General features: G+C 38.2%; 2 protein-coding genes across 2 annotated transcripts; one reads left to right on the top strand and one right to left on the bottom strand.

The window, feature by feature from the left end:
• Window positions 1-826: 826 nt before the first annotated feature.
• On the bottom strand, window positions 827-14305 carry LOC127507298 (DNA-binding protein RFX7). The gene is made up of 10 exons (XM_051884287.1): window positions 13900-14305; window positions 12431-12464; window positions 9110-9195; window positions 8637-8675; window positions 8364-8486; window positions 8167-8283; window positions 7948-8032; window positions 7599-7806; window positions 7099-7400; window positions 827-7013 (listed from the first exon to the last, which is right to left on the bottom strand). The coding sequence occupies exons 1-10, from the start codon at window positions 14013-14015 to the stop codon at window positions 3522-3524; spliced, it is 4602 nt and encodes a 1533-aa protein (XP_051740247.1). The 5' UTR covers window positions 14016-14305; the 3' UTR covers window positions 827-3521.
• Window positions 14306-14856: 551 nt separating this feature from the next.
• LOC127507707 (uncharacterized) lies at window positions 14857-18074 on the top strand. The gene is made up of 3 exons (XM_051885006.1): window positions 14857-14895; window positions 15278-16192; window positions 18018-18074. The coding sequence occupies exons 1-3, from the start codon at window positions 14857-14859 to the stop codon at window positions 18072-18074; spliced, it is 1011 nt and encodes a 336-aa protein (XP_051740966.1).
• Window positions 18075-19640: the final 1566 nt, after the last annotated feature.

Below are 19640 nucleotides of genomic sequence, written 5' to 3'. Positions count from 1 at the left end.
TTTTAAATTTACATATATATAATAAATGACTAAATATATATAATATATAAATTATTAAATATATATTTTATATTTATATTTTAAAATTCTATACATATATTAATAATTATTATATATATATATATATATATATATACATAAAATATAGTAATTATATATGATTAATTATTTTAAAATTACATATATAATTAAATATAATTATATATATAATATAAATATTACATATGAATATATATATTTATAATAAAATAATGACTTTAAAAGAATACACTACATAAAACACAAAAGCATGTATAAATGCAAATATTAGAATATATATAATTTTATATTAATAATTATTTTAAAATTATATATATAAATATATGAATACATAATAATTATTGTTAAATATATTTATATATAAATTATTATTAAATATAATTATATTTTATTTGTATAATTATTTTAAATTTACATATATGTTATTTATTATATATATTTATAATTATTTTACAATTATATAAACCTATACAAATAAATATATTTATTAATAAATAATTATTGTTAAATATAATTATATTTTATTTATATAATTATTTTAAAATTACATTGACAATTATTAAATATGATTATTTATAATATAACATATAAATATATATATATAAAAAAATAATGCCTTTAAAAGAATAAACTTAATATAAAACAAAAGCATGTATGAATGCAAATATTAGAATATTTATATATAAAATTTTATATTTTTAATTATTTTTTACACACACAAAAGCAACAGAGGGCGGCGTTACGCTCAACCACCAATACTGCATAAACACAGGTCAGGACAACACAGTGTTGTTTAAAAAATGTTTATTGGCTTTTAAAACCACTTAAAAAATCTCACCTGTGAGTACTTTCCATTGGAAAAAAAAAGAGAGAGAAAAGAACAAAACATCGCTGAAACGCTTTTGCAATATTAACAAGCTACTGTCCACATAGAGCAGATAAACAAGCACATCAGAGGGCTCAAATCTACAGATCCAAACGGACAGACAGGATGAACATGTTTTCCTACCAGACATCGGACCAACTGCGGCATCAATCCCTGCGTATCAAAAGAGAACTGGAGTCGTACTTGTAAAATAAAAAAAACGTTATTAATCAGTGCATTAATGAATGCCAGAACATAAAAAATATTTACAGCTTTCTTCACATAGGCGTTTTTTTTTTATATATATAAAAAGGATATATTCAAAATGAAATAAGAAACAGTAACAATAAAACAACATTCATGAACAGAAACAGACTTATTTTAACTTAGTAAACATCATAAAATGCATATAGAACTACTTTTGCCCCCTCTCGACCTGGTTAATGATACCAGTGCTCTGATTGGCTAAAGGAGTGGTCACAACAATTACTACCATAGATAGTTTAACATACATGCGCACATACAGTCATTTTATAACATGGTGAAGCATGTTGGAATTTTTTTTTTTAAACACACTGCTTAATAATGTCATTTTTAAATCTTGTATTTTCATATTTTCTTCTCGGGTATGAGAAGTTGTACAACGCGGATCTCATTGAGATTAGAGCTCATTGCTACACAAGGCAATTATTCACTGTCATTTTCTAGCATGAGTAATTCCCCTTTAGCTTTTTATTGTCATTAGAAGAAAAACAGCGTGGGCACCAATTGTTCCTTAAAACGACAGAGAAATAAACAAACAATAAGAAAGCTTTTAGTGCAATAAGATGAATTTCAAACCATTTCCAGTGTCTGCTCCTTTGATTCGTCTCTGCACACAACATTGTCACGATAAAATGAACGCCTTTATATTTAAGTCTCATCTAATTTCTTATTTTTTCCTCGATAAATCCATGCTATAACATCCTCTCTCCATTTACACATCACATCTGCGTATGCAGGAACCAATAAACTCCTAAGAAAAATGGTACATTAGCAAGCTACAGATCCAACAGACAGCATTTACTAGCACATCACAGGAAGCCAGAAACGTAACAAGCGAGATATCGTGCTGGCTATGGACTCGTTATGATTCCTCAAAGTTTTCTTTTGGGCACTCTCATCTACCTACAAATCATCACCATTAGCATCTTGATAAAATGGAAATTTCATAATGACCACTATGTCCTTTTTTTTTTTTTTTTAACAAATGTCGCACTACCTTAATGTCTATGAACAGCCTAGAAATTTAGCCTTTGTGAACTTGCACAACATGCTCCCCATCCATAGTTATCTGTACATCCGCCATATACATAATTTACACCCCACAATCTGATAAAAACAAAACAAAAACATTGTCGCGTCCTACAAGACCCCCTTTCAAATGACGCCAATTAAAGATGGAGACCGCAACGTCTCTTGCTCTTCGACAGCTTCTCTTTGGTATGGAGTTAAGGCTGGAGAAACGACACAGGTTTGCCTGTTGATCTCGAGTTGGAAAGAATATCTAGCCATCACCATACCATCGTCACTACCAGTTCGAAATGATGTGCAAAAAAAGGCGCAGAAACCTACAAATGGCTAGCAACCATCTAAAGAGATGATCCATAAAGTTCACCACTAATTCACAACACCTTTTTTTAAGTGCACCAAGTTTGTTCTTGATTTCAGAACATCAAAGCCTTTTATGAGATGGAATAAGGCCTTAAGACTCTGGAAATAAGGCAGACGAGTCTCTTCTCTTCCCATTTTTCTGGAAAAAACAAACGTATATAGCAGAAATCTCATCCCTCCCCAACAGTTTGGATTTAACAGTACAAGTTTTATGGCCTTAAATAACTTTTCCCCCAAAAATGTGTAAAATCACTTTGACAAAACAAATGACGGCTGATGAAAGATTCAGTAAATGCGATTTTTTAAGTCAGCACCAAGTAGCACCTAAGATCTTTGCAGTTCATTGAACTGACTGATTTACGATATGTAGATGATATTTCACTTCTGCTGTACTTACGATATTTGAATACACTCTTTTGGTCTCCAACCAATCTTGCAAAAACATACTTATATGACCATCTAGAAAGGGCATTTCCCCAAAGTCAGCTTGGAATATTGCATTTCGTTGAAATACAAGAGCAAATTATGCATGCAGGTCCTCAATATCCACTGTTTTTAGTGGATGGAAATATATAAAAGAGTGTGAATTAAATCAAAGATATGCTTGTGCACCAGGTGATGTCTCATTATATTGAACAAACTTTACTACCAACTGGAACCAGATGAAATATTTGACCATACTTCTGAATAGGGAGAAATGACTGGAATGATCTATGAAATCAACAGGAATACAAACGAAACAACTGTAAAAAAATTAAATGAAGCACATGCCTGTAAGAGTTTTACCTCAGGCTGGCACTTTACACTGGACAGTCCGAAGCATCCAGATTTTTGCTGCACAGACACGTCATTCAATATTTTTGGATACACAAAACGTCGCAATACAAAAAAACAAAACAGAAACCATAAATATAAACAACGACGACAACAGCGACATTAACAGTAAAAGGAACAGGAAATAATATTATCCCAACATTTCCACGGTTGGCTGGTCTTTATTCTCCAGCCAATCAAAACCAGCAGAGTTCACAGTATCACTGCAAATCTGCTGAAAAAGAGGATCGTTCTTCAGTTCTTCCAGTGTGGCATCTTCATATTGGTCCTGCTGCTGACTAGGGTCAAACAGCAAGTTGGGGTCCAAAGTGTTCAGGTCATTAATGCTACTAGAAAGGTCAGAAGTCAACCGGATGTCGCTGGAAAAGTCAGAGGCGACAGCACTGAGTTCTGACGCCACCTGTCCGACAAGTTGCGAACTGGGGTTGAGGCTGTCCTCCCCCAAGAGATCCTTGACGGTAGTGTTGAAGTCCAGTTGCTCTTGCTGATCGTGATCCACAACCCGCTGTGAGGTTTGGGGCAACAAGTGCTGCTGGGTAAGGTCTGGATCATCTTGTAACTGTTGTTGGTCCGACAACTGCAACTGTTGGTCCTGGAGTTGCAGCTGTTGGTCTTGGAGTTGTAATTGCTGATCTGGAAGTTGCAGCTGTTGATTCTGGAGTTGTAGATGTTGATCTTGCAGCTCCAATGTCGGTTCTTGGAGCTCAAGCTGCTCTTCCGGTTGTTGCAGTCCAGGGCCTGATTGTGCTTGACTATCACCACTCGTGAAGGTGACTTGTTCCTCCCCCGTGCTTATGAGGTAACCCGTCTTCTGGAAGTCAAATGGCGAAGGGCTTGAGTCCAGAGGCAGCTGCTGGTTCTGAGGGTTGGGGCCTCCGGGGTAGCCCTGTGTCGTCTCCAAGATTTGGGTCAAGTTCATCCGTGCTGTGTAATTGGCGGGCAGGTTATTTACACCAAGCCCTCGCACTGCATCGTCTCCGTCCGTGTCCATCTTGCTGAGGAGCACGGTGGTGATCTTGGCGCTATTGCTTTGCTGCGCCTGGTGACTGACGGGCAGCAGCTCAGACTGCATCATGATGTTTAGTGGCACTGATTGGCTCCTCTGGGCCAAGGTGCTGGCATTGACCACAGACTGGTTGTTGGACAGAATGTTCAGGACCTCAGATGTCAGGGGGCAATTAAAGGGAGAAACAACAGAGCGTGGGGTGGTGACTGTTTGTGCAGTGGTGCCACTGAGGTTACGCTGGCGAACTGCCGGGCTAACGCTGCGACACCGGAAGGTTCCACCTCCAGATGCAGATGTGCTTCCTGCCCCTTTGTTGTCCAACGGAGCGGGGACAGCAAAACTTTCTTGCTTGCTACTAAGGGTGGTTTGCTGTCCTTGTTGCACTGGAGAAACGGTTGTTAACCTTCCCAAGTTTCCATCCTGATGCCTTGACTGAGACTGGAGAGTTTGGCCAGGGATGGCAAAGGCGTGTGGTTTACGGAAGTGGTCCTCGACCAGATCCTGGTAACTGGGCAGGATGCCAATGGTGGAGTTGGTGGAGATAACAGGAGACCCTGCGGTGCTGTTGTACCTATTGGTGATCCACTCCAGCTTGGCTTTATCTGGGTGGGTGGCCATGGGCCTCTGCATGGGTTTCACTGGACTGCTGGACACAACACTACCATCATGATAACCAGTTATACTGGAGTTGATAGGAGTGAATGCAAAGGGATTGCGGCATTCAATGGGACTCGGAGGAACACTGCTGCTGCAGTTTGACAGTGGAGTGCTGATGGGTGTATGGCGACCACCTAAGATGCTATCCACTGGGGTAATAGGTGCCATTCGGGAACAAGGGCTTTCTCTGGTCAAGCTATGCCCCCCTGGTAGCATCTCAGAGGTAGGAGTTGGAGTAGGCGTTGGTGTCGGCGTAGGCGTCGGAGTTGGTGTATGGACTGGTGTGGCACTACTGTGAGAGGAATGATAGAACTGTGTACTTGTCTGATGGGGTGACAGGATCGTTCCTTGGCCAACTGTGCCTTGACCTTGTAGGGATATATCCACACAACTTAGGTAGGATTGCAAGCTGCTATTCAGCTTCATTTGCTCCTCCATTTGTACGAGCTCTTCTACAATACTATCCTGGGTCATATCATCATCATTGAAGGGGAAATAGTCAATGCTAGCTTGGGCTCCTGCAAAATCAACAATGTCCTGCTGAAGAGAGAGCTGACTGGAGGTCTCAGTTGCCTGGGCCATCAACGGTAACGGATTAGCTGCATTCTGCTTGTGTTCTGCTTGCATTTGTTGCGAGTAGTCTTGCAGCGAGCTCTTGAGCTCACTAACAGCAGATACCTCCTGAGAAACACCACTGCTGATTTGTTGGTGACTTTGCTGCAATAAAGCTGTGCTAGTACCAGAAGCTGTTTCGTTCGGGCTGATATTAACAACTTCATTCTCGACTCGAGGATGATTAACAGTGTGAGAGATCCCAATTGGAGTGTCCGAAAGAGCTAAGATTTGAGTTGGAAGAGAGCTACTCTGTTTTAGTGTAACTTTGCATGGAGCGCTCTCTGGTCTTGCTGGGGTGCCAGGTCTCTGGATCTTCTTCGCTGCTATTACAAGACCAGGCCTGGCATTGCTGCTAACATCCAAAGGTTGCTGGGAAATGAATACTCTTTTAACTGGGATGGTATGGGTTTCTAAAACAGATGCAGAACGTTTTCGAGGGCTTTTTAGACAGAGACCAGCATCTTTAGAAGAAGTGCTTGCAGTTGCCACCGCACAAATGGATGACAATTCGGCATCTACATTCTGGCTAGTAACAGTTAAATACAAAGTACTTTCTGGTTGATCATTGTTGTTATTGCTGCTTGGGGCAAGAGCCTCCATGATTGTACTTGAAGGGGTTGTGGAGTCACTCTTGGCCCTTATCACTCTCTCAGGCACAGGGGATGCCTTAATAAGCAGAGAGGGTTCACTGGAAGCCCTGAATTTAGTGGCTCTTTCATTCTTTTGTCCTGTACTTGCCCCTGATGCAGTGCTTTGTTTATCAACAGCAATAGCTGAGTTACTGTCATTCACAGCTTCAAATGTCACCTTCACCTCATTGGTAATGGTGGATGCTAGCGGGGTTGGGGTCGTGGAAGGACGTCCAGCTTTCCCAAGTCCAGATGACTGAAGAGAGCTGGTAGACGTCCCATTCTGAGCTTGCTGGGTTTGGTTAGATTCTTCCTGGGAAGCTGTGCTACTGATGCCTGCCGACGCAGGTCGCAACGGGGTAGGAGTACTACTATTACTGCTACTGTTGGGTGCTAGAGATATTGCAGTCATCTTGACCACATTTACAGAGCTAACATGGGGCGTGGGCATCACTGTCTTGATGGGGCTGTTGGTGATGAGGAGTGTTGGGGGTGAGCGAAGTGCAATGGCGCTTGTGGCGGAAGGTTTAGGTAAAATCTGGGCATATCTGTGTCTGGCCAACCTGTCACCGACTGGGCTGGCAGGGATATTCTGGGGTGCTTTTGGAGACTGCTTAACTTGTTGTGTCACGACCTGGAAGTTCACCGGTACAACTTTTCCCTCTGCTGCTCCAACAGGACTCGGAGAGGTCATTAGTTGCCTGTTTCTCTGAACCTGCAAACAAAACAATAGTTGAAGCAATTGTACATTCAGAAATGTCAAATCATCCATACCCTGTTAGCAAACAAAATCTCCTTACTGTGATAGGACTTGGAACAGCAGCGACCACAATGCCTATGGTTGGTTGAGGGGACAGCAATGCAGGACTTCCAGAGGTCAGGCTGGATCCAGGGACAGGTGTGCCCGCCTCTGCCCTTCTAGCCTGGGCATCGGTGGGCAAAGGAGAGGTGAGCTTCTGCTCCTGCTGTTTCTTCTGGATCTTCCGCTGCAACTGCTGTTTGGCGTCTACAGAAGGAGAAGGGAGGGTCTTCACTTGGGGCTGGAATGAGTTGGCTTCACCAGTTGGCACAAACGCAGAGGCCGGCGTAGGGGTTTTCATACCTGGCATTTTTATGAAATAGGTTTAAGTTAAAAACAAGAAATGAATATAGTTTGAATGCCACACAAGTAAAACTCCTGAACCAGTAGCTGCTACAACCAACAATCTGAATATCTTTATACAACGACAGATTTCCCACAATTCCAAACAGTTTAATCATGCATCATCTAGGTTTGTATGTGAGGTAATTTTTGTCTTGCCTGTTGGAGTTCCAGTCATAACAGTAAGAGCTGCCATGGACTTAGTGCCTATATAGTGACTGTTAAGAAGAAAGCGTGCCAGTTCCTCCACACTGTCAAACTGGCGACTCAAAACCTTCTGAGCCCATTCGCAGACCAGACCACAGGCTGCAGAACGCATCTCGTCTTCGGCACTGGGAGACTGTCCGGCCGACTCCAACAACTCACACTAAAGCAGCAGACAGATAAGAGGGGGTTGCCAAAACAGTAATATTGTTAAATATTTATACAATTTAAAACAACTGTCTTCTATGTGAATATATGTTAAAATGTAAAATGTTCTAATATGATTGGACAACAGGATACTCACCCCATCTCCTGATTTGTGTAAGTCCAAGTTAGGGAGTGATGGCATGTGCACAAATGCTTTTTTTCGCAGACCACTGTAGCAGTACGTGATGCATTGTAAAGGTTAAAAACAATTCTCATGACTTCTCACATATGATCAATGCATTCAAAAGGTGTATTACATTAGGTGTACTGTATGTGGCATATCTACAGTATTTGAAATTTCCACAGAAAAGGATATTTTGATTTCCCCCTCATGCCCAAACGACGTGCCTTCATGTTCGGAAAAACGTTTTTCATGATCTTTCCGAAATCAGCTGCACTTAAAGGATGGTAACCCAGATTGTCGCAATAACTCCTGAAAAACAGCATGAGAAACCGATGAGTACAAGCAAACACAACTTCTGTCCAATTACTGCAGAGTTAAATCGCACTCACTTGTATTCGTCATACACCTCTTGTTTTGGCAGTGAGGTTTCTGGGTGCTCTTCCAAGTGATTTCGGATCCAGTTGAACGCGTACATCTGTTGAGTCCGGCTGGATGACATGGAATTCTGGTCACTACGGGAAAAACAGAGGAAAAGGAAGGCTTGGATCCGTGATGCTGTAGCAGCAGAAAGCTGTGTGTACAATTGTTGCTCCTCTATAATATATTACGTTACAAGTTACTTCAAGAATTTTTTCCCTTTGATATAGTTAAAGTTGTAGTACCATAATGCAGGACTTGCAGAGCCCCTCTGATTTTCAGTTCTATTGGACATCATGTTGGGAAAGAGGGGTTGACATGATGGACAGATAAGGGGAAACAAATGATAAAACACAGGAAGCTTGGTATTGCAATGTTATAATTTACACAAAATCTATTTAAATGGAGAAATGATTAGCTCACATGACTCAATACAGCATGATGCAAAAGAACAAATGCAAAATTAGGCAATATTACAAAGAAAAAAAATGACAGTTATACACACTTCTTGATTTTGTTTCATTAATGCATCTCACTAGATATGCATGTTTCACTGAATGTAAACATGAGTGGATAATAAACATCAGACATATATATGCTATGAGTGTATTTGATATTGCAAAGCACAGAAACCACAAATGGTTTTTGAGGTGTTCAAATCATAAAAGGAAGGGAGGGGGGTATGAAAAGGAATGAATAAATTTAAAATAACGTGTACCTTTTGTCATTGCCACTACTGGGACCAGAAGGCAACTTAAGGTAGAGGTAGAGCTTTTCGATATCTGTAAACTTCTCAACATCTTGCTGCGTGAATGAAGGACACAAGGATTATGAGTCAAGGGCATTTCAGACAAGTTTGACATTATTTGTACTCTAAAAAACAAAACGCAGTCATGTAGAGGTATTAAATGTAATAAAATTGATATTCTATGATTTAAAAAATAAACTTTTAGTTCTTTTGGTATTTGGGTGTGAAATTTTTAGTTGTTTTATAGAACAACTGATTTTTTTATATTTGGTTATGTGATTTCGCTTGTTTTATGATGTTATCTGATTTTGCTCATTTTAGCAAGTCTTTCCAACTTTTTTCAAAAATTAAAAATGTAATTATCATGAAAGAAATTTGATTATAATGCACAACATCAAATAACCACACCATTATCACACATTATATACTAAAAGTCACTTGAAGTTTGATCATGGCCATGATTAATGTTTCAATACAGATATCTAGTAGTCAAAAAATTATTTCGGCCCCTGCAAGACTCCGCGGCCCATGACATCACTGTTTTCTCCTGCATTCATTACCGCAAGGTTGGCGTATTCAAAGGGGAAAACCAGGTCCCCTCGAGTCCGGCAGGCGCACAATACTGGAGCGTGTCTGCGCATATGACCAGCGCCAGCAAACCTGCAATCCTGCCCTGCTCTTAGCCGGTTGCCATGTAAACCTTGTCAGTAAACATGCATGTCAATGCTGACACACATCGTTTCAGCACAGGCTCCTCCCACCTCGCTTTCAATTGGCTGGTGAGAATGAATTCCTCTCACCTCTTCCTATTCTATTTGCCTCTTTGTTGCTAGGGGAAACCGGCGCTCATGAACGGGGTGAGGCTTGACAGCCAATGAGCAGTAAATAAAAAAAAAAAAAAGACAATTCACTGTTATTTCCTAAATGCACCAGGTAGCGGTTATAAATGCTAGGGCTGATATATGAGGTATTGCATAAAACAGACATGCAGCCTTATTCTTTCTGAACATGGAAGCTGTTTGACTCTTTAAAGGTTGATTCCGGCTACTGAACAGTATGACATCTATATGAAGTAGTTATCTTGCCTCTGATTGGTTGTCCAGCAGCAGCAGGTGTTACTGGCCAATCACTGAGTAACAAAACACATTATGCTCTTTTTGACTGTGGCTATATTGAATACTGAACACTGTACATCATATTCTACTACACCATATTTTTGTATTTTAGATCCACTCTAAATTCTGATTGGAAACAGATCGATTCAACTCTAAATTCTGATTGCAAACAGACCGATTCAACTCTAGATTCTGATTGCAAACACACAGATTCAACTCTAAATTCTGATTGCAAACAGACCGATTCAACTCTGAATTCTGAATGGAAACGGATCGATTCAACTCTAAATTCTGATTCCAAACAGACAGATTCAACTCTAGATTCTGATTGGAAACGGATCGATTCAACTATAAATTCTGATTGCAAACAGACAGATTCAACTCTGAATTCTGATTGCAAACAGACAGATTCAACTCTAAATTCTGACTGCAAACAGACAGATTCAACTCTGAATTCTGATTGCAAACAGACAGATTCAACTCTAAATTCTGATTGTAAAAAGATCAATTCAACTCTAAATTCTGATTGCAAACAGACAGATTCAACTCTAAATTCTGATTGGAAACAAACAGATTTAACTCTAAATTCTAATTTGAAAAAAGATTCAACTCTAAATTCTGATTGGAAATCACAACTTTTTGGATTATTTACATCTGAAAACAAACAATCAGGAACTTTTGTCCTTACAGAAACAGATTTTTTTTATTTAAACACTAAATAGCAACTCAAACCAATATAGTAAGTTCCTAAACACTAGTACTTATAAATACAAAAGTATTTGCATTTCTTAACATTGTCAAATAACTGTATTGCTCCATTAATATTCAATAAAAATGATTACATATTTCTTGATCATTGTATGTTCAAGAATATAAATGTTCATTAAGTCATAGTTTGAAATGTTGCTGGAAACTGAAAAATGTTTTATCATCAAGTCCTGGAGTGTGACATCATATTCTGTTGCCCGTATTGGCTTAAGGAATTTTTCTTGCTTTAAATGTAGAGTAACTGCACCTGTTGTACATGAAGGTAAATGATTCCTGGGAATCTGAGCCCTGTTTTCATCTTCCTGGTAACAGCCTCCATGGTTACAACTGTTTGTTACTGGTGTCATGACACACGTTTATATATATAATGCCGTACAGCAGGGATGGGCAGCTTCGGTCCTGGAGGGCCACTGTCCTGCAGAGTTTAGCTCCAACCCTAAACAAATGCACCTGAACCAGCTGATCAATGTTTTCAGGGTTACTAGAAAGCTACAGGCAGGTGAGTTTTAACTGGAGCTAAACTCTGCAGGACAGTGGCCCTCCAGGACTGAAGCTGCCCATCCCTGTCGTACAGGTTCCCACAAAAGCAATAACTAACTTAAAATAGAAAATTCTGCAAGGACTGACTTTTGACTTTCAGTTTGTAAGTTTTGCATTGAACAAAAGTTGGTTGAAAGTTGTGAAGTCTATTTTGCCTAACTTTTCTGAAATGTCACATAAAAGATAAAAAAAATCCTACTTTAACAACAAAAAAATGTGGCGTAGAAAACTATTCATCTGCAAAACAGCACAAAACTATATTTGCATATTGAATATTATTCAACTAAAACCATGTTGTATCTGATCAGCAAATTCTCATTAATGAGTAAATGCTCAAACGTTTTAAAGTTTTGAATGTTACCATGTTTTTACCATGCTAATTCTGAAATTACCTCTTCCGGGTCAAAATGGACTTGAATGCTTTAGGGGCTCAATTTTTTTTTTTTTTTCAAAACAATAAAGAAAATTATCTACAATAATCTAACAGTACTTTCAGTTTGATATTTGATAGAAAGTCCACAATTTTCCCAGAAGTTTTTCTTTTTAAATGACTAATGAAAAACGTTTAATACAATTTTTAATGCAATACTAACCAATATTACCTCCAAAAATGCTAATTACCTTTATAAACAGTGGCAACAGCAATATAATAAGATAAAAATATTCAATAAATAGTTACATTTATAAATAATCATTAAAAACATACCATTCTTCCACCAAAGAATAGTTTATTAACTGTAGCGCTTTAAACTTGTCAAGCAACATTGCAACTTCTTCATACATGGCTTATGCAGAATCTGAGTCCAAAACATCTGTCTGATAAAACAAAAACACTAAATGTTCATAAGTAATGACACGAGAGACTTACCAATATACTCTCCACTTTTGATTGTACAGATTTGCTGTAAAACAAGAAAAACAAAGATTATTAGTGCGGCTGTGCTGCTTAAAGTATAAAACACAGTGAAAATAAAAAAACAAGACATGCCGTTGAGTTCCTGATAACAGGCAGGGCATTTCTTGGAGGTGGCTGCACTCATTTAAGATAAAAGAATTCGTAGAAAGAGCAGGGCTTTTGTTTCATTCTTAAAGACGGTGTCAAAGGTCAAGTCAGGGCATGTGCATTTCTACTACACCTGCCTGCTAAACTAACAGGTTTCTTGGTTCTGGAGAAAATAAGCTTTTGTGGACATCTTAGAGTAAGTGTATGTAAATCATGGATGTCTGATTTTAGCTGCAATGGATGTCTGATTTCATTGCATAGGATATCTGATTTCCAATGGATGTAATATATGATTTCATTGCATGGGGATGGAGTATGAATTTATCTCATGTTTTCTGATGTCATTGCACATGGATAATGTCTGATTTCATTGCTTGAATTGTCTGATTTCAATTGCACAGCAATGATTTCTAATTGCATTGCATGGATTATCTGATATCATTGCTTGGAATGTCTGATGATTTCAGCTGAATGGGACATCTGATTAATTTTGAAAGACAACTTTTATCTCATTTCCTGTAAAAATCAGACATGAAAATGAAATGTAATGAAATTACAAGTAGACTTTGCACTGAAATCATATATCCAATGCAACAAAATCATACAATCTATGGAATGAGATCAGACATCCCCATGCATTGAATTATATATTACTTGCATTACAAATGAGATGCTATGCAATGACATCTGATAACCAATGCAATGATATGATAAAAATCAGACTCAATTCCCATGCAAAGAAATCAAACATCTATTGCAACTTAAATCAGATATCAAAATGCAATGAAATTAGAAATCAGACACAAACACATGCACTGTAATCAGATATTACATGCTTTTAAAAACCAGATATAACATGAAATTAAATCAGTCATTCTATGCAACGACATCAGAAACTCCATGTTCTGCAACTGAAATCAGACAACCCAATGCAATGCTATTAAAAATCAGACACAATCACATGCACTGAAATCAGATTCCCCATGCAACAAAATAATACTAGCTAGCCATGGAATGAAATCAGACATTCCTATGCACTGAATTTAGATATTACTTGAATCTGAAATCAATGACATCTGACGTCCAGTGCAATGACGAGATAAAATCAGACATCATGCAATGAAATCATACATCCAGTACAACTGAAATCAGATAATACATGCAACGAAATGAACTGAAATGAGATATAGGCCTACTGTCCAGGTGAAATCAGGCTGTAAACAATCATACATAACATGCACTGGAATCAGACATCCCGTTACAAGTGCCAACCATCAGATGCATGCAAGGTGCTCGAGATGTTTTCGAGATCGGACACTGATCGGATCTCTTACCAAATGGAATTCTTGATCTTGTTGTACTGCAGCGCCGTCGCCTCGAGGCTCTGCAGGGACGGTCCGGGAGCACCGGGCTGTTGTTGTTGATCATCAGCCATCACGGTGAGATTCATGCATGGGAGGAGGAGGAGGAGCAGGAGGAAGAGGAGGACAGCTTCAGCATGTAGGCCTCATTTGAGCGCATAACGCCCGGAGCCGAGGTGAGACGAGCCTTTACCGGGAGTCTGGACCGAGCAGCACGGGCTCGGCGGTCAGATTCGGACGCATAAACAGCGGCGGGCGAGAACGCAACGGAAAAACACGGAGATTCTCGGTGCGGCGGACAGAAACAGCAGCAGCCGCCACGGACCGAGCTGCAGGCGGTAACTGCGCATGCGCACGGGCGTGTGCGCGCTCGCGTGTGTAACCTAGCTACACTTTTGCTGAAAATTGTCCTCAAAAGTGAACAAAACCTCCATTTTATTCATAAATAAAAGTAAAATGTGTTTTTTTATTCCAAAAATGTAAAAAAAAGAGCAGAGTTTGACTTGGTCTTTTACAAAAGAAGTCAAGAAACGCCTTAAAAAAGTTCAAGAGGTAATAATACAGTAGCCTACATTGATTCGTATACAGGCGCTTCAAGAACGAGTACTTACTTAATATCAGGACTTAAAATAGTGTGGTATTATTAATAACATGCCCAAAAACATGGTATTACCACGGTACATTTTAGTACTGACTAGGCTATTTTTCGGTACAACTATGGTAGGCAAACTAATGTACTTCAATGTACTGTAGAGTGAGGTATGGTACTAGTACTATGTGCCCAAAACATGTTAATACCATGTTATATCAATTAGTTTTATTTGAAAATGATATAATTCTATAGTATGTCTTAGTATAGATCAAAGCTGAATACATTGTGGGAATTTTGGGAGGAATACAGCTTCATAAAATCTTTATTAATATCTAAAAATGCCCAAAGGTTACTGTTGGGATTTGGGATTTACCATGGTAAAGTAATGAAATCACACAATAGACATTGTATGGATTTTCTGTTGTCACTGCATGGCATATATGATGATGATATATGATTTCAGTGCATGTGATTATGTTTGATTTTATGGTATTACCATCTAATACCATTATTATTATTAATAAGAAAGTTCAACCTACACTGTGTAAAAACTTTTATTTCATTGTATGGCAATAAATGCTCTTAATAAATGTATATCAATGCTTTGGCAATGTAAATCTTTTAAAAATGCCAATAAAGCTATTTAAATCTTGAATTTAAAAATGAATACAACCACAATAGTTGTACACTGCCCTCTGCTGTTGACACAGAATAGCAATACTTCACATTGATTGCGCCTACTGTTGATACACAACACAGCATAATCATGAGTCTATACTGCCCTCTGCTATTAATAACTACACTGGCCCTCCATACATCCCTATACTGCCCTCTGCTGTTAATAACTACACTGGCCCTCCATACATCTCTATACTGCCCTCTGCTGTTAATAACTGCACTGGCCCTCCATACATCCCTATACTGCCCTCTGCTGTTAATAACTACACTGGCCCTCCATACATCCCTATACTGCCCTCTGCTGTTAATAACTACACTGGCCCTCCATACATCCCTATACTGCCCTCTGCTGTTAATAACTACACTGGCCCTCCATACATCTCTATACTGCCCTCTGCTGTTAATAACTACACTGGCCCTCCATACATCCCTATACTGCCCTCTGCTGTTAATAACTACACTGACCCTCCATACATCTCTATACTGCCCTCTGCTGTTAATAACTACACTGGCCCTCCATACATCCCTATACTGCCCTCTGCTGTTAATAACTACACTGACCCTCCATACATCTCTATACTGCCCCCTGCTGTTAACAACTACACTGGCCCTCCATACATCCCTATACTGCCCTCTGCTGTTAATAACTACACTGACCCTCCATACATCTCTATACTGCCCTCTGCTGTTAATAACTACACTGACCCTCCATACATCTCTATACTGCCCTCTGCTGTTAATAACTACACTGGCCCTCCATACATCCCTATACTGCCCTCTGCTGTTAATAACTACACTGGCCCTCCATACATCCCTATACTGCCCTCTGCTGTTAATAACTACACTGGCCCTCCATACATCCCTATACTGCCCTCTGCTGTTAATAACTACACTGACCCTGTATACATCCCTATACTGCCCTCTGCTGTTAATAACTACACTGGCCCTCCATACATCTCTATACTGCCCTCTGCTGTTAATAACTACACTGACTCTGTATACATCTCTATACTGCTAATAACTCTACACTGGCCTTCTATACATCTCTATACTGCCCTCTGCTGTTAATAACTACACTGGCCCTCCATACATTTCTATACTGCCCTCTGCTGTTAATAACTACACTGGCCCTCCATACATCTCTATACTGCCCTCTGCTGTTAATAACTACACTGACCCTGTATACATCTCTATACTGCTAATAACTCTACACTGGCCCTCCATACATCCCTATACTGCCCTCTGCTGTTAATAACTACACTGGCCCTCCATACATCTCTATACTGCCCTCTGCTGTTAATAACTACACTGGCCCTCCATACATCCCTATACTGCCCTCTGCTGTTAATAACTACACTGGCCCTCCATACATCCCTGTACTGCCCTCTGCTGTTAATAACTACACTGGCCTTCTATACATCTCTATACTGCCCTCTGCTGTTAATAACTACACTGGCCCTCCATACATCCCTATACTGCCCTCTGCTGTTAATAACTACACTGGCCCTCCATACATCCCTATACTGCCCTCTGCTGTTAATAACTACACTGGCCCTCCATACATCTCTATACTGCCCTCTGCTGTTAATAACTACACTAACCCTGTATACATCCCTATACTGCCCTCTGCTGTTAATAACTACACTGGCCCTCCATACATCCCTATACTGCCCTCTGCTGTTAATAACTACACTGGCCCTCCATACATCCCTATACTGCCCTCTGCTGTTAATAACTACACTGGCCCTCCATACATCCCTATACTGCCCTCTGCTGTTAATAACTACACTGGCCCTCCATACATCCCTATACTGCCCTCTGCTGTTAATAACTACACTGGCCCTCCATACATCCCTATACTGCCCTCTGCTGTTAATAACTACACTGGCCCTCCATACATCTCTATACTGCCCTCTGCTGTTAATAACTACACTGGCCCTCCATACATCCCTATACTGCCCTCTGCTGTTAATAACTACACTGGCCCTCCATACATCCCTATACTGCCCTCTGCTGTTAATAACTACACTGGCCCTCCATACATCCCTATACTGCCCTCTGCTGTTAATAACTACACTGGCCCTCCATGCATCCCTATACTGCCCTCTGCTGTTAATAACTACACTGGCCCTCCATACATCCCTATACTGCCCTCTGCTGTTAATAACTACACTGGCCCTCCATACATCCCTATACTGCCCTCTGCTGTTAATAACTACACTGGCCCTCCATGCATCCCTATACTGCCCTGTGCTGTTAATAACTACACTGACCCTGTATACATCTCTATACTGCTAATAACTCTACACTGGCCTTCTATACATCGCTATACTGCCCTCTGCTGTTGATAAACAATACAACAATAACATCTGTACACTGCTCCCTGCTGATAGTAAATGTTCTCCCACATCACATCTATGAATTTTGTTGAATATTACTATTATCACCAATATTATATTCAAAGCAAATTGTCTTAAAATGTAATGTATTTTTCATCAATTTCCCAGCTAAGACAAAACCTAATCATTAGTTATATATCAATCTCTTCTCAAGTGTCTTTTATTAGACTTATGAGGTCAGAGGTCACCTAACAGCGTATAGAGCTTTCAAAGCATAAACATCACATCGACTGAATTATTGTATATTTATCGGCCATGAAAAATAGGTTATTTGTTAAAACCTGCATATCAGAACAGCAGTGTTTTATTATTTGAATGCATACTACATGCTTATGCATCTAAATACACGCGTCAGTAATCTTTCATAAATAAGATAAAAACATTTCAGATTCAGCCCGTTTATAATCTGATGTGATGTGAAGAGCTGTTGGTGTGTGATGGAGGAGCTGCAGCAGATGCAGACGGAGACTCGACCGTGACGATTGAGTCTGTGACACACAGGCTATAGATTAACACAGCATTCAGAATAACATCACACTAGTCTTTCTGTCTCTGCTCTATATACTGCATACTCTACACAGTACGCACACTTTCTGAACTTGATCGATTACACTACAAAACTGGAGCAGCATTCTTCTGCACTATAACATATGAAAATACTCTGTTTATTACATAAAGACAAAACCAAATCATATGTTATATCTCATAATCTCTTCTCAGGTGTTGTTTATTAATGTTATAACACCTAGACAACATACTTTTTGCCAAAATATGCAGTATACAACAAAGCATACTGTTTTTAACTAAAACTATTAAAAATTGTTAATTGAAATAAAGCTGAAATAAAATTATATAGAAATATTAGACGAAATAATCAATGGAAATTAGAAACCAATGAAAACTGAAATCTGAAGTACTAAAAACACTAAAACTAAAACGGAAATAAAAATAAATGAAATGTATATAGAAATAAAAAAATAATAAAATTGACAAAAGCACATTGCAAAATTACTAAACACTTAAACTAAAATTAAAATTAAAAACTGTAAATAAAATATAAAAAATAAAAGCTAATTTAAAATATTAATAAAAACTATATTAGAATACAAAATACAAATAATAAAAACCTAAGCTTATACAACTTACATGAAAATTAGAAATGGTAACACACACACACACACACACACACACACACACACACACACACACACATATATGGCAAAAGCAACAAAATTACTAAAACAAACTAAAATGAAAATAAAAAATAAAAGCTAATTCAAAATATAAATAAAAACTATATTAGAATATAAATAATAAAGACCTAAGCCTATAAAACTTACATTTTATTAAATGTACTGAAAATTATTACATTTGAATTTAATAATTTTCAGTACATTTAATACTGAAATAAACTGAAATGTATTAAATAAGTACTAAAAGCACTAAAACTGAAAGAAATATAAATTAAAGGTAAATAGAAATATAAAAAAAAACTTGTTTAATAAATATGACAAAAGCACATTAAAGAATTACTAAAAACAAATTAAAATTAAATAATTAAAATGAAAACTGAAAATATAAAAATAAAAGCTAATTCAAAACATTAATAAAGCATAGAATAGTATATTAATAATAAAAACTTACGCTTATAAAATTTGCATAAAAATTTTGCCTTGGCAACTAACTGAAATAAGTTGAAGTACTAAAATAAAAACATTAAAGATAAATAAGAATAAAAATGACAAAGGCACATAAATTACTAAAAACATGAGCTAAAATTAAAATAAAAACTATAAAAATAAAAGCTGATTCAAAATATTAATAAATACTATAATAGTATAATACAAAAACAAATACAGAATACTGAATCCCACAATGCAATGCACTCAACATAATTCCAGTCTCATTATGTAATCAGACTGACAATAAGACATTTGTAACACAAAATATGGTCATGTCGTAACATTGCAGCACACTGTTTGCACACTACACACTGTTTACTTTCAACACAGCACAAGTTCTTCATTTATAGAGTCCCGGTGCAT

Source organism: Ctenopharyngodon idella, chromosome 24 (genome assembly GCF_019924925.1).
Source record: "Ctenopharyngodon idella isolate HZGC_01 chromosome 24, HZGC01, whole genome shotgun sequence".
In the NCBI taxonomy this organism is placed as follows: domain Eukaryota; kingdom Metazoa; phylum Chordata; class Actinopteri; order Cypriniformes; family Xenocyprididae; genus Ctenopharyngodon; species Ctenopharyngodon idella.
Note: the sequence above shows the minus strand (reverse complement) of the source record. Positions and strands in the feature narration are given on the sequence as shown.

What these genes read in the sequence shown, in the direction of transcription:
- LOC127507298 (XM_051884287.1), bottom strand. Translation starts at nt 14,015, where the DNA reads ATGAATCTCACCGTGATGGCTGATGATCAACAACAACAGCCCGGTGCT. An exon ending in AAGATCAAGAATTCCATTTG is followed by an intron (nt 12,465 to 13,899) that starts GTAAGAGATCCG and finishes CTTGTTTTACAG; the next exon opens with CAAATCTGTACAATCAAAAG. An exon ending in AGTAGTGGCAATGACAAAAG is followed by an intron (nt 8,676 to 9,109) that starts GTACACGTTATT and finishes GATGTCCAATAG; the next exon opens with AACTGAAAATCAGAGGGGCT.
- LOC127507707 (XM_051885006.1), top strand. Translation starts at nt 14,857, where the DNA reads ATGCCCAAAGGTTACTGTTGGGATTTGGGATTTACCATG. An exon ending in GGGATTTGGGATTTACCATG is followed by an intron (nt 14,896 to 15,277) that starts GTAAAGTAATGA and finishes TACACAACACAG; the next exon opens with CATAATCATGAGTCTATACT. An exon ending in TTAATAACTACACTGACTCT is followed by an intron (nt 16,193 to 18,017) that starts GTATACATCTCT and finishes TGTGATGTGAAG; the next exon opens with AGCTGTTGGTGTGTGATGGA.